Genomic DNA, 20744 nt, shown 5'->3' on the forward strand with positions numbered 1-20744 from the left:
TGTAGAGAGAATGGAGCGAAACAGAATGACTTCAAGAGTGTATCAGTCTGTAGTGGAAGGAAGGTGGGGTAGGGGTTGGCCTAGGAAAGGTTGGAGGGGGGGTAAAGAAGGTTTTGTGTGCGAGGGGCTTGGACTTCCAGCAGGCATGCGTGAGCGTGTTTGAGAGTGAATGGAGACAAATGGTTTTTAATACTTGATGAGCTGTTGGAGTGTGAGCAAAGTAACATTTATGAAGGGGTTCAGGGAAACCGGCAGGCCGGACTTGAGTCCTGGAGATGGGAAGTACAGTGCCTGCATTTTGAAGGAGGGGTGTTATTGTTGCAGTTTAAAAACTGTAGTGTAAAGCACCCTTCTGGCAAGACAGTGATGGAGTGAATGATGGTGAAAGTTTTTCTTTTTCAGGCCACCCTGCCTTGGTGGGAATCGGCCAGTGTGATAATAAAAAAAAAAAAAAAAAATATATATATATATATATATATATATATATATATATATATATATATATATATATATATATATATATATATATATATATATATATATATATATACATATACATTTATATACAGTGGACCCCCGCTTAACGATCACCTCGCAATGCGACCAATTATGTAAGTGCGTTTGTACGTGTATGTTTGGGGGTCTGAAATGGACTAATCTACTTCACAATATTCCTTATGTGAACAAATTCGGTCAGTAATGGCACCTGAACATACTTCTGGAATGAAAAAATATCGTTAAACGGGGGTCCACTGTATATATATATGTATATTATATATATATATATATATATATATATATATATATATATATATATATATATATATATATATATACACACACACATACCTACCATCCGATTTACGACCGAGTTCGATTCCGAGAAAGCGGTTGTAAGTCGAAATGGTCGTAAGTCGAACTTTACTACTATTGTATGCTGTACGAGAAATTGGATCGTGGAAACGGGCAGCGCAGCATCTCAACATCAAGCATCTCATTCTCCTTCCTTCAGCCACTCAGCACACTAGCTTTATTGTGCACCCCTCAGCACTTGGAAGAGGAAAATGGAAGAAGTACAAAAGAAGTTCGTGGTATAATGGTTAGTGATGGGTCTAAGTATCAATCAGTCTGTGAGACTACGTATTTTGTCTATAAATTTGTACTTTATTGTGCACCCAATAATACAAAATAGAAGTGCAAAAAAGTAACTGCGATCATTAGAGAAAACGTTATGCATTATGCGCCAATGCAAAGACTGAAAAAAGTGATATTTTCTTGAATTTCTTTTTCCAAAGTAATCAGCTACGTGTGCATTTCCTGAAATATCTTGGACGTAAGTTATTGACTTATATCATGTTGTATCACCATTAACCCTTTGAGGGTTTCGGACGTACTAGTACGTCTTACGACCCAGGGTTTTTGACGTACTAGTACGCCTAAATTCTAGCAACCTCAAATCTAGTGAGAGAAAGCTGGTAGGCCTACATATGTAAGAATGGGTCTATGTGGTCAGTGTGCGCAGTATAAAAAAAATCCTGCAGCACACAGTGCGTAATGAGAAAAAAAAACTTTGTGTTTTTGGATTAAAACAGCGACTTTGCACTGCATTTTTGTATGGTATTTATTGTTGCATTCTAGTTTTCTTGGTCTCATTTTATAGAATGGAAGACATATTACAGAAATTGAGATGATTTTGACTGGTTTTACAATGAAAAGTACCTTGAAATTGAGCTCAAAGTAGCAGAAATGTTTGATTTTTACCGAAGTTCAAAAGTAAACACATCATGCCAAGCGTCAAATACACATCAGTTGGTGAGTCTAATATTCTTTCACAAGGGCGCTGATATTATTTATACCATTTCTACACTAATGCAATAGTCTGCATAACAGTAAATCTTATTTTTTTTTTGTTAGAATAAAAATTCAAAGTGGAAAGCCAAAGAAATATAAGAGGGGCCTGGGGATGTGACTAACGAACAGAGAACTTGTTATTTTAGTGCCAGGAATGTCTTTCTTGTTTATTCTGGACCCTATTCGGAAATTGGCATCTTTTGAAATTTGTGTGAAATTGGCAAAATTGCTAAAGTGTGACCACTTTATTGGAGAGTTGAAATTGGTAAATGGGTGGTTTCTTGTACTCATTCGATAGAAAAAATGGACTTCTAGCAAAATAGTTATGATTTTTGTCGACTAGTACACTGTAATTGGCCGAAAATAGTGCTCAAAGTGGGCAAAATCGCTGATGCGTAAGCATCATTGAGACCGCTAACTTCGCGAGAGCATAATTCCGTAAGTTTTCCATCAAATTTCATACTTTTGGTGTCATTATAATCAGGAAAAGATTCTCTATCTTTTCATAAGAAAAAACTTTTTTTTTTTTTTTTAAATTTGGCCAACCCTGAGAACAAGTCTCTGAGAGGTCCTGCCAACCCCCGAAGGGTTAATATTGAATGGATTGAAAGGATTTTCACAGCAAACATAAAGCTGAATGTTTTAATTTTGGGTGGTGACTTTTCGAAGTATGAGTAAGGGGTGATTCCTCGATTAGTGACAAATTCGTATACTAACGTGGTCTTAGAAATGGAACTCAGTCGGTAAGTGAGGAGAGTCTAATTAATTTACCTAAAAACATAGAACTTATTCTTTTAGAAGATGAATAATGACACGTGTTACAAGAATTTTGTTTATCAGCATGTAATATGTTGAACTCTGACCCTTATTTTTTGGACATTATGTGAGTGTGATGAAAAAGTAAAGCAACTTTTTTAGATTGTTTAACCCTTTGAGGGTTTTCGTCGTACTAGTACGTTTTACGCGTAGGGGTTTTTGACGTACTAGTACTCATAAATTCTAGCGGCCTCAAATCTAGTGGGAGAAAGCTGGTAGGCCTTCATATGAAAGAATGGGTCTATGTGGTCAGTGTGCACAGTCTAAAAAAAATCCTGCAGCACACAGTGCATAATGAGAAAAAAAAAACTTTGACCATTTTTTTTGAATAAATCAGCGACTTTGCAGTGTATTTTCGTATGGTATTTATTGTTGTATTCTAGTTTTCTTGGTCTCATTTTATAGAATGGAAGACATATTACAGAAATTGAGATGATTTTGACTGGTTTTACAAAGAAAGGTGCCTTGAAATTGAGCTCAAAGTAGCAGAAATGTTCGATTTTTACCAAACTTCAAAAGTAAACAAATCGTGCCAAGCGTGCAATACACGTCAACTGGTGAGTCTAATATTCTTTTACAAGTGCACCAATAATATTTATACCATTTTTTACACTAATGCAGTAGTCTGCATAACAGTAAATCTTATATTTTTTGTGAAAATAAAAATTCAAAGTGTGAAGCAAAAGAATATAAGAGGGGACTTGAGACATGACTAATGACTAGAGGAAATGTCATTTTAGTGCCAGGAATGTCTTTCTTGTTTATTCTGGACCCTATTCCGAAATTGGCATCTTTTGAAATTTGTGTGAAATTGGCAAAATTGCTAAATTCTGACCACTGTACTGGATAGTTGAATTTCATAAATGAGTGGTTTCTTGCATCCATTCGATAGAAAAAATGGAGTTCTAGCGAAATATTCATGTTTTTTGTCGACTAGTACAGTGAAATTGGCCGAAAATGGGGCTCAAAGTGGGCAAAATCGCCGATGCGTAAACATCGCCGAGACCGCTAACTTTGCGAGAGCATAATTCCGTAAGTTTTCTATCAAATTTCAAACTTTTGGTGTCTTTATGATCGGGAAAAGATTCTCTATCTTTTCATAAGAGAAAATAATTTTTTTTTTTTTAAATTTGGCCGACCCTGAGAACGAGTTTTGGAGAGGGCCTGTCGACCCTCAAAGGGTTAAAACATGCTCTTTCTAATGGACACAGTTTGAAAATATTACAAGATGACTCCCTTCTTTGCAAAAGCTCATTGAAAATACCCTATTTTCTACTTTAAAAAAATGTGAAAATTTAAATTTAAGAAGAATGGAGCATTTTCCCAAGTTGAAATTATATATTTGTAACAAGGTTATGTCACAAAATGGTAAACAAAATTTCATGGTGATCTGTTTATTATTACACAAGCCAGGGAAGGCTAAACTTTGACATTTTTTTTTTTGATGCATTGATATATTTGCCCCACTTTAAGGCTCAATCAATATGTCAGTTTCAAAAAAATGTGAATCCATAATAGTTCAACTGGATTATGTGTAAGAAATTGTGTAAGATAGCAAAGTTTCATTTATTGTGATTGAGTGAGATACTGTGATTTGAAATTGCCGAAATTTCAGTCGGGACATGGTGTTAACTCTTAAACTGTCCAAACATAAATCTACGTTCACTCGCACAGTGCTCGAAATATTTTGATTTTTTTTTTAAATTAAAGAGGGAAATTTTCTGAAACTTTATCAAAGTTAGTTTGGATCTAGCATTCCAAGTTTCATCAAAATCTGTGATGATGAGGTGGGAGCCCTGGTCCACTTGACATGGAATTACCCTGCTGCAATGGATGTGGTCCATTGGACACATACACTACTTCTAACAAAATCCTGATGCAGCAGGCTTAGTCCTCAAATATTTGTCTAGTAAATTATTTTGTCCATTATATCTGAAATTCATTACATAGGGGTTCATTATATTGAAGTTTTACTGTATATTATACTGTAAGACAAGTATTGTACAGGTTGCTTACTTACCTAATGTAATCTGAGTTGCTTGTAAATTATGAGCTACCTTAGGATGGGAGTATACTAAAACAAACAGCAGCTTAGCTTGTGCAGTAATTGTACAAGACTTGTCCCAGAGATATAAACAAAATCCCAGCAGGTATGGCTATGAAGACACACTATACAGAACAATATACTTTGGGACAATATTTCACTCTGGGTATAACTTGCATAAAATTTATAAAGCTCTACTCTGAGCACAACATCTTAATAAAAGCTTGTTCTCTATACTGTGTCTTATTGAGCGCTAGGGCAAATTTTGTAACTCTTTTGTTTACTGTCCGATTTCCTCCAGTTTTGGTGCACAAGACAAAGTGTTTTCACTCTTTCTTGAAAATATTTATCAAAAATATACCTCAAACAACAACTGAGAAAAGACTGATTTACTGAAAATGCCCTTGTGCCCAAATTTATTCTTATATGGGACTACGTAAGGTTGTTTTGACACTTGGTGCCGAGAAAACAATGCTTATACTAATTTACCTCAGAATCTTTCCTCTAAATAACTTATCTTTATTTCACAAAAAAAATAAAGTTTGTTAGTTCCTCGAAGTTGCAAAAAAATCTGCCCTTTACTCCCACATAACTCCGAAAGTATTTGGAATATTTCCAAAAATGAAATGGGGGAAAATAGAGAAATCATTATTCTACAATTTCTGTGAATATTATTCCATTTAATTAAGTAATAAAGGAAGAATTATGGACTTTAGGTAAATAAGTTACTTGCAAGATATCGGCCTGGAGTGCCGGCCGGCCCCCCGTCTCAAAAAAAAAAAAATCGCGAAAATCGCATTTGTTTGGGTGTATTTCTTAGTAAACTGATGTTCTAGTGTAGTTATCCTCTTCAAAACACCATTTTCTATTACAAGACCAAAGAATACGACATGGAGAGGAGTAACTCATTAATATCGAAATATTCCCGATAATCTCTCGCCATATTATGGCCTATTTTATTCAGTCTAGAGTATATAACATGTTTGTATGTTATTTATAGTGTCTATTATATCATATTAGATCAATTCTGATAGATAAATAAGCCGTAGAGTTGATATATAAGCTGATATAAGCGTAATAATGAAGTGATTTCTCCTGGCAATCTCTGGAGCCGAGTGTTCCCAGATGGTTCCTGGTTGTCTCTAAGTCTACGGATAAGCTCCACCTACTGTTTTATGATGCCAAATAGCCAGTTATTATATTAGAAAGAATAATGCAAGAAAAAGCGATAAAAAACAAGGAAAAAATTCCAAAAAATATATGGGCCGTGAGCAGACACGCTACCCACATCGCCGTCACCATACCTGATATAAATGACTATAATTTCTTTTAGAAACGTCATAGAACATTCATTCTGGTACCATTGTGTTGCCAAAGAGTTAAGCTATTTTTTGGTATATATAACTCAATTTCCATAATTTTTCGATTTTTGGTTGAGCGCGCGCGGAAATTTGCCCTAGCGCTCCCTTAACATTGTCTTTGCTCTTATATATTATTATATTAAAACTCTATACTTCTAGGATTTCATGTATGATGCAGCTATTAAATGGAACATGTTACCAGAGGAAGAGAAAGATGTGTTTCGGACTCTAGCGAAGAAATACGAAAAACAGTATTGTCACGAGATCTCACAATGGGAGAAAAAGTGAGTAACATTAACAATGTTGTTGTGGAAGCATATTTTTTTTTCTCACTTGGGATATAAAAATTGTAATGTTGAAAATTATATGACCTGAACCAGTTCTAGAATAATAATTTCTTCTCTGATTTACTTTCATAGATTAGAATGTTTCATAATAATGTATCTGGAATGGATCAAAGGTCTAGTTGATGTTTATGTGATATATATTAAGAGTATGTTGTAAATCTTGTAAGGAATAAATAGAGCATTTCTTTATGTATAGTTTATGCACTCACTCTGGCTGTTCGAAATATTGAGTTTGATATACACACATAAGTCATCATAAACTTCATTTTCCCATGTGTGGGTTATTTGATTTAAAATTTCGTTTTAGATTTAGTCTTTTTTCATAAGGAGAGATGTACTCTGAACCTGGGTCATGTCTATGATGCTGTACCAGCCATAAATACTCCAAGTGTCAGCACTAAAGTGGTAACTTTTTTACCTCACCTCAAGCATAGGGCTGAGTAGGATTGTCTTATAACACAGACCCGTATCAGGATTTTCCATAAGAGCATATGAACATAAGAAACGAGGAACACTACAGTAGGCCTGTTGGCCCATACTACGCAGGTTCTTTACAAATCCAACCCACTAACAGAATAAACGCTACCCATTCTATTCTGTTTACTCACGTGCAAATCCCACTCAAATCCATAACCCTACTAGGCAGATCATTAGACTCGTCAATTAGAATATTTCCAAACCAGTACTTTCTTATATCCTTTCTAAATCTAAACTTGTCTTATTTGAACCCATTATTGTGGGTTCTCTCTTGGAGGAATATCCTCAAAACCTTATTTATATCCCTTTTGTTAACCCTTTGAGGGTCGACAGGCCCTCTCCGAAACTCGTTCTCAGGGTCGGCCAAATTTCAAAAAAAAAAAAAATTTATTTTTTCTTATGAAAAAATAGAGTTTTTTTTTCTAAACATTATAGGATAAACAAAAAAATTTTACCATCAATACTTACGGAGATATGGATGCATGAAGTTTGCAGAAAATGAGCCACGTATGGCAACAGCGGCGACTGCCGCTCACCCGGTAAACTTTGATTTACTTGTATTTGAAGGTTTGTTGTTTTTTTCACTATTTTATTTTTTCACATAACTTATGTGGCCTATGAGACCAAAGTAAGGTGCAATGTACATATATACACTCGTTGTATACAACACAATAAGCACACAAACATAATTATCAATATATTGTTTACAAAACTTGTTTACAAAAACAAACAATACAAAACATTGTTTATTATTATTGTTCTATAATATATATACCAATATACAGTCACTGAACATATTCCTATTAGTTCTGCAGCTTGTGGAACTCTGAAACATGGTGTCATACACAATGGTGTTTTATCTTTCTCCCTCATTCTATCTCTTTCAATCTGTCTCTCTCTCTCTCTCTCTCTCTGTCTATCTCTGTCTCACAGGTACACATAAATACAAGTATACATAGTATAAATTACCTAGGATAACCCAAGAAATCCAGACAAAGTGCTATACTCTGCTTGAAGATGTGAGTAAAAGTGATGACACAGTCTTGTGGCTCTCTGAGACAGAGAGCTAGATGGATAGACAGATAGACAGGGAGCTTGACAGACAGACAAATAGACAGACAGAAATGTTAGTGTACCAGTACCAGAGTACTAGTGTTCCACCCTCCTCCTCCTCTTCTTCCTCTTCCTCCTCTTCCCCCTACTCTTCCTCCTCTTCCCCCTACTCTTCCTCATACTCTTCCTCTTCCTACTCTTCCTCTTCCTCCTACTCTTCCTCTTCCTCCTCCTCCTCTTCCTCCTCCTCCTCTTCTTCCTCTTCCTCCTACTCTTCCTCCTCCCCCTCTTCTTCCTCTTCCTCCTCTTCCCCCTAATCTTCCTCCTACTATTCCTCTTCCTCCTCCTCTTCCTCTTATTCCTCTTCCTCCTCCTCCTCTTCTTCCTCCTTCTCCTTCTCCTCCTCGTCCATAGTGTAAATTACAAGGAGTCGGCAGCTGTCAAAGTGACATATTGGCTCATTACTCTTTCCCCCTCCGGCCTGTCAAAACAATGGGGTCGGATGCTGCTTCCCCTCCTCCATTCTATCTAATTATCTTTCTCCCTCATTCTATCTGTCTGTCTATCTCTGTCTCACAGGTACACATAAATACAAGTATACATAGTATAAATTACCTAGGATAACCCAAGAAACCCAGACAAAGTGCTATACTCTGCTTGAAGATGTGAGTAAAAGTGATGACGCAGTCTTGTGGCTCTCTGAGACAGAGAGCTAGATGGATAGACAGGGAGCTTGACAGACAGGCAAATAGACAGACAGAAATGTTAGTATACCAGCAAAAACAAAGGGAGGGCGATGTTCATCTCATCTTTTGGCATCAGCTCTACCCTCATTTACCCTCATCAAACGTCAGCACTTATCAGATGTTATCTCCCCTTATCTTGTTACTGTCATGGGTGAACATTTATTATTTATTATATTATTTATTATTTTTTATTATCACACTGGCCGATTCCCACCAAGGCAGGGTGGCCCGAAAAAGAAAAACTTTCACCATCATTCACTCCATCACTGTCTTGCCAGAAGGGTGCTTTACACTACAGTTTTTAAACTGCAACATTAACACCCCTCCTTCAGAGTGCAGGCACTGTACTTCCCATCTCCAGGACTCAAGTCCGGCCTGCCGGTTTCCCTGAATCCCTTCATAAATGTTACTTTGCTCACACTCCAACAGCACGTCAAGTATTAAAAACCATTTGTCTCCATTCACTCCTATCAAACACGCTCACGCATGCCTGCTGGAAGTCCAAGCCCCTCGCACACAAAACCTCCTTTACCCCCTCCCTCCAACCCTTCCTAGGCCGACCCCTACCCCGCCTTCCTTCCACTACAGACTGATACACTCTTGAAGTCATTCTGTTTCGCTCCATTCTCTCTACATGTCCGAACCACCTCAACAACCCTTCCTCAGCCCTCTGGACAACAGTTTTGGTAATCCCGCACCTCCTCCTAACTTCCAAACTACGAATTCTCTGCATTATATTCACACCACACATTGCCCTCAGACATGACATCTCCACTGCCTCCAGCCTTCTCCTCGCTGCAACATTCATCACCCACGCTTCACACCCATATAAGAGCGTTGGTAAAACTATACTCTCATACATTCCCCTCTTTGCCTCCAAGGACAAAGTTCTTTGTCTCCACAGACTCCTAAGTGCACCACTCACTCTTTTTCCCTCATCAATTCTATGATTCACCTCATCTTTCATAGACCCATCCGCTGACACGTCCACTCCCAAATATCTGAATACGTTCATCTCCTCCATACTCTCTCCCTCCAATCTGATATTCAATCTTTCATCACCTAATCTTTTTGTTATCCTCATAACCTTACTCTTTCCTGTATTCACCTTTAATTTTCTTCTTTTGCACACCCTACCAAATTCATCCACCAATCTCTGCAACTTCTCTTCAGAATCTCCCAAGAGCACAGTGTCATCAGCAAAGAGCAGCTGTGACAACTCCCACTTTGTGTGTGATTCTTTATCTTTTAACTCCATGCCTCTTGCTACAACTAGAAAGTGATCTGATATATCTGTGGCCCCTCTATAAACATGTACATCCTGAAGTCTACTCAACAGTCTTTTATCTACCAATACATAATCCAACAAACTACTGTCATTTCGCCCTACATCATATCGTGTATACTTATTTATCCTCTTTTTCTTAAAATATGTATTACCTATAACTAAACCCCTTTCTATACAAAGTTCAATCAAAGGGCTCCCATTATCATTTACACCTGGCACCCCAAACTTACCTACCACACCCTCTCTAAAAGTTTCTCCTACTTTAGCATTCAGGTCCCCTACCACAATTACTCTCTCATTTGGTTCAAAGGCTCCTATACATTCACTTAACATCTCCCAAAATCTCTCTCTCTCCTCTGCATTCCTCTCTTCTCCAGGTGCATACACGCTTATTATGACCCACTTCTCGCATCCAACCTTTACTTTAATCCACATAATTCTTGAATTTATACATTCATATTCTCTTTTCTCCTTCCATAACTGATCATTTAACATTACTGCTACCCCTTCCTTTGCTCTAACTCTCTCAGATACTCCAGATTTAATCCCATTTATTTCCCCCCACTGAAACTCTCCTACCCCCTTCAGCTTTGTTTCGCTTAGGGCCAGGACATCCAACTTCTTTTCATTCATAACATCAGCAATCATCTGTTTCTTGTCATCCGCACTACATCCACGCACATTTAAGCAACCCAGTTTTATAAAGTTTTTCTTCTTCTCTTTTTTAGTAAATGTATACAGGAGAAGGGGTTACTAGCCCATTGCTCCCGGCATTTTAGTCGCCTCATACGACACGCATGGCTTACGGAGGAAAGATTCTTTTCCACTTCCCCATGGACAATAGAAGAAATAAAAAAGAACAAGAGCTATTTAGAAAAAGGAGAAAAACCTAGATGTATGTATATATATATATGCATGTGCGTGTCTGTGAAGTGTGACCAAAGTGTAAGTAGGAGTAGCAAGATATCCCTGTTATCTTAGCGTGTTTATGAGACAGAAAAAGAAAACCAGCAATCCTACCATCATGTAAAACAGTTACAGGTTTCTGTTTCACAGTCATCTGGCAGGACGGTAGTACTTCCCTGGGTGGTTGCTGTCTACCAACCTACTACCTATTTTTATTATTACATATTATTATTATTACCTATTATTATTATTATGTATTATTATTATTATGTATTATTATTATTATGTATTATTATTATGTATTATTGTTATCATAACGTATTCTTCTTCTTCCTCCTCCTCTTCCTCCTCCTCCTCCTCCTCCTCCTCCTCCTCTTCCTCCTCCTCCTCCTCCTCTTCTTCTTCTTCCTCCTCCTCCTCCTCCTCCTCCTCCTCCTCCTCCTCCTCTGCCTCCTCTTGCCTCCTCCTCCTCTTGCCTCCTCCTCCTCTTGCCTCCTCCTCCTCCTCTGCCTCCTCCTCCTCTGCCTCCTCCTCCTCCTCCATTCTTGGAACAAGTTTGAAGAGCTTGTAGTTCATAATCACTATCATTATCATCACCAATGCTCACATCTGAGTCTGGGATTTTGGAAAATAGGAGTTTCCTCTTTGATTCTGGTACAACTGAACGACGGCCCAGCACCAGAGGTGGAAGGCTGTGGGTTGTCTGGGTTTTCCTCACTATTACTCATATTATGGTCATTAGTTTCGGTCAAAACCTCACCAGAACCTTGAAACTCATCTTCACTGTCACTTCCATCTGTATTAGAACTGTCACTGGGGAACAAAAGTGTCCCAATTCGCCGAGGAGTGAGGAACTTCTTACCGCAGGGCACGGTGGAAATTGTGTACTATGATGGCATTCCCACAATGCACCACTGGGTCCCAGATTTTTTTCCTACTGCGCACACCCACCACACAGACCCATTCTCTCACATCTAGGCTTATCAGCCTTTTCCTGCGAGATTTGAGGCCGCTAGAATTTATGCGTACTAGTACGTCAAAAACCCCTACGCGTAAGACGTACTAGTACGACCAAAACCCTCAAAGGGTTAATATCCATCTTCCAGTTATACACTTCAATCATGACTCCCCTCATTCCTGATCTTACAAGTGAATGTAATTTAAGGGACTTCAATCTTTCTTCATACGGAAGATTTCTAATGCTATGTATTAATTTAGTCATTCTATGCTGAATGTTTTCTAACGAATTTATATCCATTCTGCAATGTGGAGACCAGAACTGAGCTGCGTAATCTAGGTGAGGCCTTACTAATGATGTATAAAGCTGTAGTAAAACTGCTGGACTTCTTTTGCTTACACTTCTTGATATAAATCCCAGTAATCAATTTGCCTAATTACGCATACGTACGCACTGCTGTCTTGGTTTAAGGTTGCTGTGTACCGTAACCCCCAAATCCTGTTTGCAATCTGTATGGCTAAGTTCTACATAATTTAATTGATAAGTGCTAGGATTATGGACACTCCCGAGCTTCAGAACCTCATATTTATCAAAAACCTCGGTTTTTGTCATTAACTTGTTCCAGAAAGTCTGACGAAAACCGAATTCGATGAAAACTGAAGCAATATTTCCCATAAGAAATAATATAAATTCAATTAATCCATTCCAGCCACATAAAAGTACAGGTCCTCCATCACAAAATCCGGCATCATTGGGGCCTGTAGTGTGCCGGATTACTGAGTTTGCCTAATTACAGAGTGGTTAGGTTAGAATACACTTAATAAAATTAACCAACTTGACTTACACAGTTCATTGAACATCGGCAAAAATCGAACATTTCCGCTACTTTGAGCTCAATTTCAAGGTACTTTTCGTCGTGAAAGCAATCAAAATCATGTCTATTTCTGTAATATATCTTCCATTCTATCAAATGAGTCCAAAAAAATGAGAATACAACCATAAAAACCATACGAAAATATACTGCAAAGAGGCGGCTAATGGCTGAGAAGTTAACTCCCTTATTTATCGTCCATCTTTTTTATTTTTGTTGTACATTAAGAAGCATCTTTCCATCATACATTGTCCAAGTTGCAATGAGATAGCCCAACAAACAACCGAGAAAAAAAAATATTTACCAAAAAATCATATATGGCAAGCCCAGGCCAGGTACTGGAAATAAGTCACTTTGTCTGACTTTTCTGGATTATCCTAGGTTCTCTATACATACACTGCTATGTATGATAATCTATGTAACTGTATTTGTGTATACCTGAATAAACTTATTTACTTCTAGTCTGTCAACTGAGTACAAGAAACCGCCCATTCACTTATTTCAACTACCCAATAAAGTGGTCAGAAATTGGCAATTTGGCCGATTTCACACAAATTTCAACAGATGCCAATTTCAAAACAGGATCCAGAATAAACAATGCAGACATTCCTGGCACTAAAATAACATTTTCTCTGTTCATTAGTCACAGCTACAGGCCCCTCTTATATTACTCTTTCTTTTCATTTGGAATTTTTATTCACTAAAAAATAGAAGATTTACTGTTATGCAGACTGCTGCATTATTGTAATAATTGTATAAATAATGTCAAGCCATTCTTGACTATGTATTGTATTAGCAGGCGGACAGGTATTGGACGGTGATGTCATTTGTTTACTCTTGAGCTTCGCTAAAGAATAGAACATTTTCGCTACTGTGAGTGCAATTTCAAGGTACTTTTTATTATAAAAGCAATCAAAATCATATCTATTTCTGTAATATATCTTTCATTCTATCAAATGAGACTGAAAAAATGAGAATATAACCGTAACAACCATACAAAAATATACCGCTAAGCGACTGCTAATGGCTGAGAAGTGAACTCCGCTATTTATAGTCTGATTTCTTTCATTTTTGGTGTATGTGAAGAAGTATCTTTCCATCATACATTGCCCAAGTTTGAATAAGATAACCCAACAAACAACTGAGAAAATAATATAATAAATATAATAATACTAATTTTTTTTTTTTTTTCTTTTTTTTCAACAAGTCGGTCGTCTCCCACCGAGGCAGGGTGACCCAAAAAAAAGAAAGAAAATCCCCAAAAAGAAAATACTTTCATCATCATTCAACACTTTCACCACACTCACACACCATCACTGCTTTTGCAGAGGCGCTCAGAATACAACAGCTTAATAATAATAATAATAATAATAATAATAATAATAATAATATCTTTATTTACTACACGTACATGTACAAGGTATACAGGCCTAGGTGACATCAGTGACATACTACTGTATAGAAAGCCGCTTGTTATGCTGAGTATTTCAAGCAAATTAGGTCTATGTCCCAGGATATAACCCACACTAGTCAGCTAACACCCAGGTACACATTTACTGATGTGTAAACACAGACGACAGGTGTAAAGAAACACGCCTAATGTTTCTATCCTGGCTGGGAATCGAATATTTACCAAAAATCATATGTGGCTAACCCAGGCCAGGTGCTAAAAATAAGCCACGTTGACTTTTTTGGGGTTATCCTAGGCTCTCTACACATACGCTGCTATGTGTGATAATCTATATAGAGAAAATAACTTTTTTGTTTTAGGTTTATGGTGCAGTACGAGTGTATATCACAGTTAGCCCTGTGCTACACTCCATTTTCTCTAATATAAACCACCAAGACAGGGATATGAGAATGGTATTTGTATACCATATTATTACGCAGAAATGTGGGATAGCTGGGGGCTTGAGCCTTGTCTAAGGGCAAAGGTAAAAGTTACACACATCTCAAGCATAAACAGGCCACCCAGGGCTATCCCAGTCAAAACAGAAAGCGCTAAACCAGTGTGTGTTACTTCAGTGGGTTGGTTAACAGAGGGTTAGGCAAAAATCCCAGTTAGGAAAATATATTTATTCAACATAACACTATATACACACTCTAGAGACACCTTAATCCTAAATGCCCAAATGAGGGTACACAAGAAACAGCTGGCTGGAGGTCCAGCCACCATAACCACTAGGCCTAGTCAGCGCCAGGCCGTCACAACTCCACTACCAATCCCATTTCTTATGTCCTCACTCATCCCACAGCACCCTGACCATGTCAGAGCCTAGGTGGGCATACAGGTAAGCCATAGAAGAGCCTATGGCTTGGGTTAGCTAAACAAAAGGAGTACACAACTACAAACTTAGCTTAAATACACAGCATCTCCGATGCCAGCCTCCACACCATGCTGACCCCATGTGACTGCCCCAAGCCACGCTTACTCCGCGTACCCAAACACCCTTGGAAAATAAATCCCTAGCAGGATTTTTTTTATAATTACAGTTAGAGTACTTTACAGTACCCCCAAATGCACATTATGAATTGTAAAATTATTTTTTACAATTATAATATTCATACTATTATGACACACTTCTCCACTATATGTACATTACGATGTCATGCAGAACCCTGCATAACAATATCCTCTTCATACCTCCGTCGAACTGCTCGGTGTTATTACAAATATTATTCATTCTGGAGTATTTAACATGTTTTATGTTATTTATATTGTTTATTATGTCATATTAGATCAATTGTGATAGGCAAATAAGCTGTAGTGTTGATTTTTTTATTTTTATTATCACACTGGCCGATTCCCACCAAGGCAGGGTGGCCCGAAAAAGAAAAACTTTCACCATCATTCACTCCATCACTGTCTTGCCAGAAGGGTGCTTTGCACTACAGTTTTTAAACTGCAACATTAACACCCCTCCTTCAGAGTGCAGGCACTGTACTTCCCATCTCCAGGACTCAAGTCCGGCCTGCCGGTTTCCCTGAGCCCCTTCATGAATGTTACTTTGCTCACACTCCAACAGCACGTCAAGTATTAGAGACCATTTGTCTCCATTCACTCCTATCAAACATGCTCATGCATGCCTGCTGGAAGTCCAAGCCCCTCGCACACAAAACCTCCTTTACCCCCTCCCTCCAACCTTTCCTAGGCCGACCCCTACCCCGCCTTCCTTCCACTACAGACTGATACACTCTTGAAGTCACTCTGTTGATATTAGCGTAATAATAAAGCATATTCTCCTGCTTCATGAGACTGAGCTCATGGCAACCGACAGTGGCTTCAAAGCCACCTTATCTTTAATGGATAATGTACTGTGTAGGTGCTTTACATAATGAGAAACATTTCTTTTATTCATTGGAACCATGGCTAGGGCTAAAAGTAAGCAGGTTAAAACAATAAATAGAGAAAAAGAAATTGGAATGACTTATGCAGCAAGTAGCACCACCAAACAATACCAGCAGGTTGGTGTGGCAACCCTGGAAATTTGAAATTATGCTAGCCAAAATTAGTGCTGAATAACTGAAGGAACCGAATAACTGATTGCCGGATTTGTGATGGCGGACCTGTTATTTTATTTTATTTTATTATCACACCGGCCGATTCCCACCAAGGCAGGGTGGCCCGAAAAAGAAAAACTTTCACCATCATTCACTCCATCACTGTCTTGCCAGAAGGGTGCTTTACACTACAGTTTTTAAACTGCAACATTAACACCCCTCCTTCAGAGTGCAGGCACTGTACTTCCCATCTCCAGGACTCAAGTCCGGCCTGCCGGTTTCCCTGAATCCCTTCATAAATGTTACTTTGCTCACACTCCAACAGCACGTCAAGTATTAAAAACCATTTGTCTCCATTCACTCCTATCAAACACGCTCACGCATGCCTGCTGGAAGTCCAAGCCCCTCGCACACAAAACCTCCTTTACCCCCTCCCTCCAACCCTTCCTAGGCCGACCCCTACCCCGCCTTCCTTCCACTACAGACTGATACACTCTTGAAGTCATTCTGTTTCGCTCCATTCTCTCTACATGTCCGAACCACCTCAACAACCCTTCCTCAGCCCTCTGGACAACAGTTTTGGTAATCCCGCACCTCCTCCTAACTTCCAAACTACGAATTCTCTGCATTATATTCACACCACACATTGCCCTCAGACATGACATCTCCACTGCCTCCAGCCTTCTCCTCGCTGCAACATTCATCACCCACGCTTCACACCCATATAAGAGCGTTGGTAAAACTATACTCTCATACATTCCCCTCTTTGCCTCCAAGGACAAAGTTCTTTGTCTCCACAGACTCCTAAGTGCACCACTCACTCTTTTTCCCTCATCAATTCTATGATTCACCTCATCTTTCATAGACCCATCCGCTGACACGTCCACTCCCAAATATCTGAATACGTTCACCTCCTCCATACTCTCTCCCTCCAATCTGATATTCAATCTTTCATCACCTAATCTTTTTGTTATCCTCATAACCTTACTCTTTCCTGTATTCACCTTTAATTTTCTTCTTTTGCACACCCTACCAAATTCATCCACCAATCTCTGCAACTTCTCTTCAGAATCTCCCAAGAGCACAGTGTCATCAGCAAAGAGCAGCTGTGACAACTCCCACTTTGTGTGTGATTCTTTATCTTTTAACTCCACGCCTCTTGCCAAGACCCTCGCATTTACTTCTCTTACAACCCCATCTATAAATATATTAAACAACCACGGTGACATCACACATCCTTGTCTAAGGCCTACTTTTACTGGGAAAAAATTTCCCTCTTTCCTACATACTCTAACTTGAGCCTCACTATCCTCGTAAAAACTCTTCACTGCTTTCAGTAACCTACCTCCTACACCATACACTTGCAACATCTGCCACATTGCCCCCCTCTCCACCCTGTCATACGCCTTTTCCAAATCCATAAATGCCACAAAGACCTCTTTAGCCTTATCTAAATACTGTTCACTTATATGTTTCACTGTAAACACCTGGTCCACACACCCCCTACCTTTCCTAAAGCCTCCTTGTTCATCTGCTATCCTATTCTCCGTCTTACTCTTAATTCTTTCAATTATAACTCTACCATACACTTTACCAGGTACACTCAACAGACTTATCCCCCTATAATTTTTGCACTCTCTTTTATCCCCTTTGCCTTTATACAAAGGAACTATGCATGCTCTCTGCCAATCCCTAGGTACCTTACCCTCTTCCATACATTTATTAAATAATTGCACCAACCAAAAAATACATTTTATAGAGAATGACTATAGTTTTACATACAGAGAACAGTGAGAAATAAATACAGTGGACCCCCGGTTCAAGATATTAATCCGTTCCTGAGAGCTCATCGTAAACCAAAATTATTGGAAAGCGAATCAATTTTCCCCATAAGAAATAATGGAAATCAAATTAATCCATGGAAGACACCCAAAAGTATGAAAAAAAAATTTTTTTACCACATGAAATATTAATTTTAATACACACAAACTGAAGAAGACATGCACAGTTACATGACACTTACCTTTATTGAAGATCTGGTGATTATTGATGGGATGGGAGGAGGGGAGAGTGTGGATGGTCTTAGTGTTTAGAAGGGGAATTCCCTTCCATTAGGACTTAAGGTGTCAAGTCCTTTTCTGGGGTTACTTCCCTTCTTCTTTTAATGCCACTGGGACCAGCTTGAGAGTCACTGGACCTCTGTTGCCATTCCTTTAAGATTTGTCTAAAATGGGCCATAACATTGTCATTGTAATAGTCACCAGCACGGCTTGCAATAGCTGTGTTAGGGTGATTTTCATCCATAAAGGTTTTGCAGTTCAACTCACTTTGCACACATTTCCTTAATTTTTGAAGTAGGCACAATGGAGTCCACAACTGGCATAGGCTTCTCAGGGTTAGCCCCAAACCCTTCAAAATCTTTCTTAATTTCCATACTAATTCTCACCCTTTTTACCACAAGGATGACACTAGAAGCTTTCTTGGGGCCCATGGTGGCTTATTTTGCAGAAGCAAGCACCAAAAACAGTGATAATATGGATAATATGGAATGTACCGAATGTATCCTTAGATGCACGCACACTTGCTGGCTTGTAAACACTGGTACACACGGGGCAGTTCAGGCCACACATGGACACGTCTCATACGCATCGTATCGCATACAGGGTTTTGTATCGGGAAGCGAGGCAAATTTTTTTTTATCAAATGCATCGGCTACCGGATTTATCAGATACCGATAGCATCGGGAACTGGGGGTCCACTGTACAGTGGACCCCCGACCAATGGCGGCATCAAGTAACGCCAAATTTGTTTAACGGCGCTCTTTGGCATAAAAAAATGGTTCTACCAACGGGCGCATGGACACGTTCGTCCCGAATGTACCCATGTGGCTGGAGTTGGCCTAGCCACTCCAAGACTCAGTGCGCCATTGTTTACAAACCGTTGTGGTCAATTCCAAGTGTACCTGCGATATATTTTCTATGATTTCAGTGTTTTTAGTGCTTGTAACTGGTAAATAAGCCACCATGGGCCGCAAGAAAGCTTCTAGTGCCAAGCCTCTAGTAAAAAGGGTGAGAATTACGATGGAAATGGAGAAAGAGGTCATTGAAAAATACGAAAGTGGAGTGCATATGTCTGAGTTGGAAAGGCTATACAACAAACCCCATTCAACCATCACTATTATCTTGGCAAACAGAAAGGCAGTCAAGGAAGCTGTTGTTGCGAAAGGTGTGAGTATGTTTTCAAAACGGAGACTGCAAATAATTGAAGAGGTAGAGAGACTGTTGTTGGTATGGATAAACGATAAACAATTATCAGGAGACAGTGTGAAAGGGCAAGGAAGTTGCATGATGATCTCGTTAAGAAAATGCCTCAAAATAGTGATGATATTGATGAATTTAAGGCCAGCAAAGGCTGATCGAGAGATTTAAGAATCATAGTGGCATTCACAGTGTGGTAAGGCATGGTGAGGCTGTCAGTTCAGACTAAAAGCGGCTGAATAATACGTGAAGGGCTTTAAGGAATACATAGACACTGAAAACTTAAAACCTGAACAAGTGTTTAATTGTGACTAAACAGGCCTGTTTTGGAAGAAAATGCCAAACAGGACCTACATTACTCAGGAGGAAAAGGCACTCCCAAGACATAAGCCTGTGAAAGACAGGCTGACATTAATGTTGTGTAGTAATGCTACTGGTGATTGCAAAGTGAAGCCTTTATTGGAAACTCCCAGTGTGTTCAGGAAAACAATATCATCAAGGGTAATTTGTGTGTGCTGTGGAGATCAAACAGTAAGGCATGGGTCACTAGGGTATTTTTCTTGGACAGGTTTTATGGTGTGTTTGGCCCCACTGTGAAAAATTACCTCCAGGAAAAGAAATTGTCACTCAGTGCCTCCTGGTAATGGACAATGCTCCTGCTCATCCTCACGACTTGCAAGAGCAAATTGCAGGGGAGTTTAGCTTCGTGAAAGTGAAGTTTTTGCTTCCTAATACAACTCTCCCCCCAGCCCATGGACCAGCAGGTCATTTCAAACTTCAAAAAACTCTACACCAAAGCAGTGTTTCAAAAGTGCTTTGAAGTGACCTCAGACACTCAGTTGACCCTAAGAGAGTTTTGGAAAGATCACTTCAATATCCTCAGTTGCATAAACCTTATAGGTAATGCTTGGGAGGGAGTGACTACCAGGACTTTGAACTCTGCTTGGAGGAATCTGTGACCACAATGTGTACAAGAGAGGGATTTTGAAGGGTTTGGGGCTAACCCTCAGGCACCTATGCCAGTAGTGGAATCCATTGTGTCATTGGGGAAGTCCTTGGGGTAGGAGGTTTGTGGCAAGGATGTGGAAGAGTTGGTGCAGAATGACAAGGAAGAACTAACGACTGTAGACCTGCAAGAGCTTCAGGTGCAACAGCAACAGATCACATCTCAGGAATGTACTTCAGAGCAGGAGGAAGAGAGATGGAGGAAGATGACTTCATCAAGGATTAGGGAAATGTGTACAATGTTTACAAAGGTGCAATCATTT

At 39.0% G+C, this 20744-nt stretch overlaps 1 protein-coding gene across 1 annotated transcript in view; it reads left to right on the forward strand.

Moving 5' to 3' along the window:
* The window catches only part of LOC138851344 (uncharacterized), an 86948-nt gene that overhangs the window by 33495 nt on the left and 32709 nt on the right, over positions 1-20744 (forward strand). Inside the window, exon 2 of the mRNA XM_070080383.1 lies at positions 6232-6356. Coding sequence (XP_069936484.1) covers positions 6232-6356 — 125 coding nt within the window. The remainder of the gene's footprint in view (positions 1-6231; positions 6357-20744) is intronic.

Source organism: Cherax quadricarinatus, unplaced genomic scaffold (genome assembly GCF_038502225.1).
Source record: "Cherax quadricarinatus isolate ZL_2023a unplaced genomic scaffold, ASM3850222v1 Contig378, whole genome shotgun sequence".
Taxonomy (NCBI): domain Eukaryota; kingdom Metazoa; phylum Arthropoda; class Malacostraca; order Decapoda; family Parastacidae; genus Cherax; species Cherax quadricarinatus.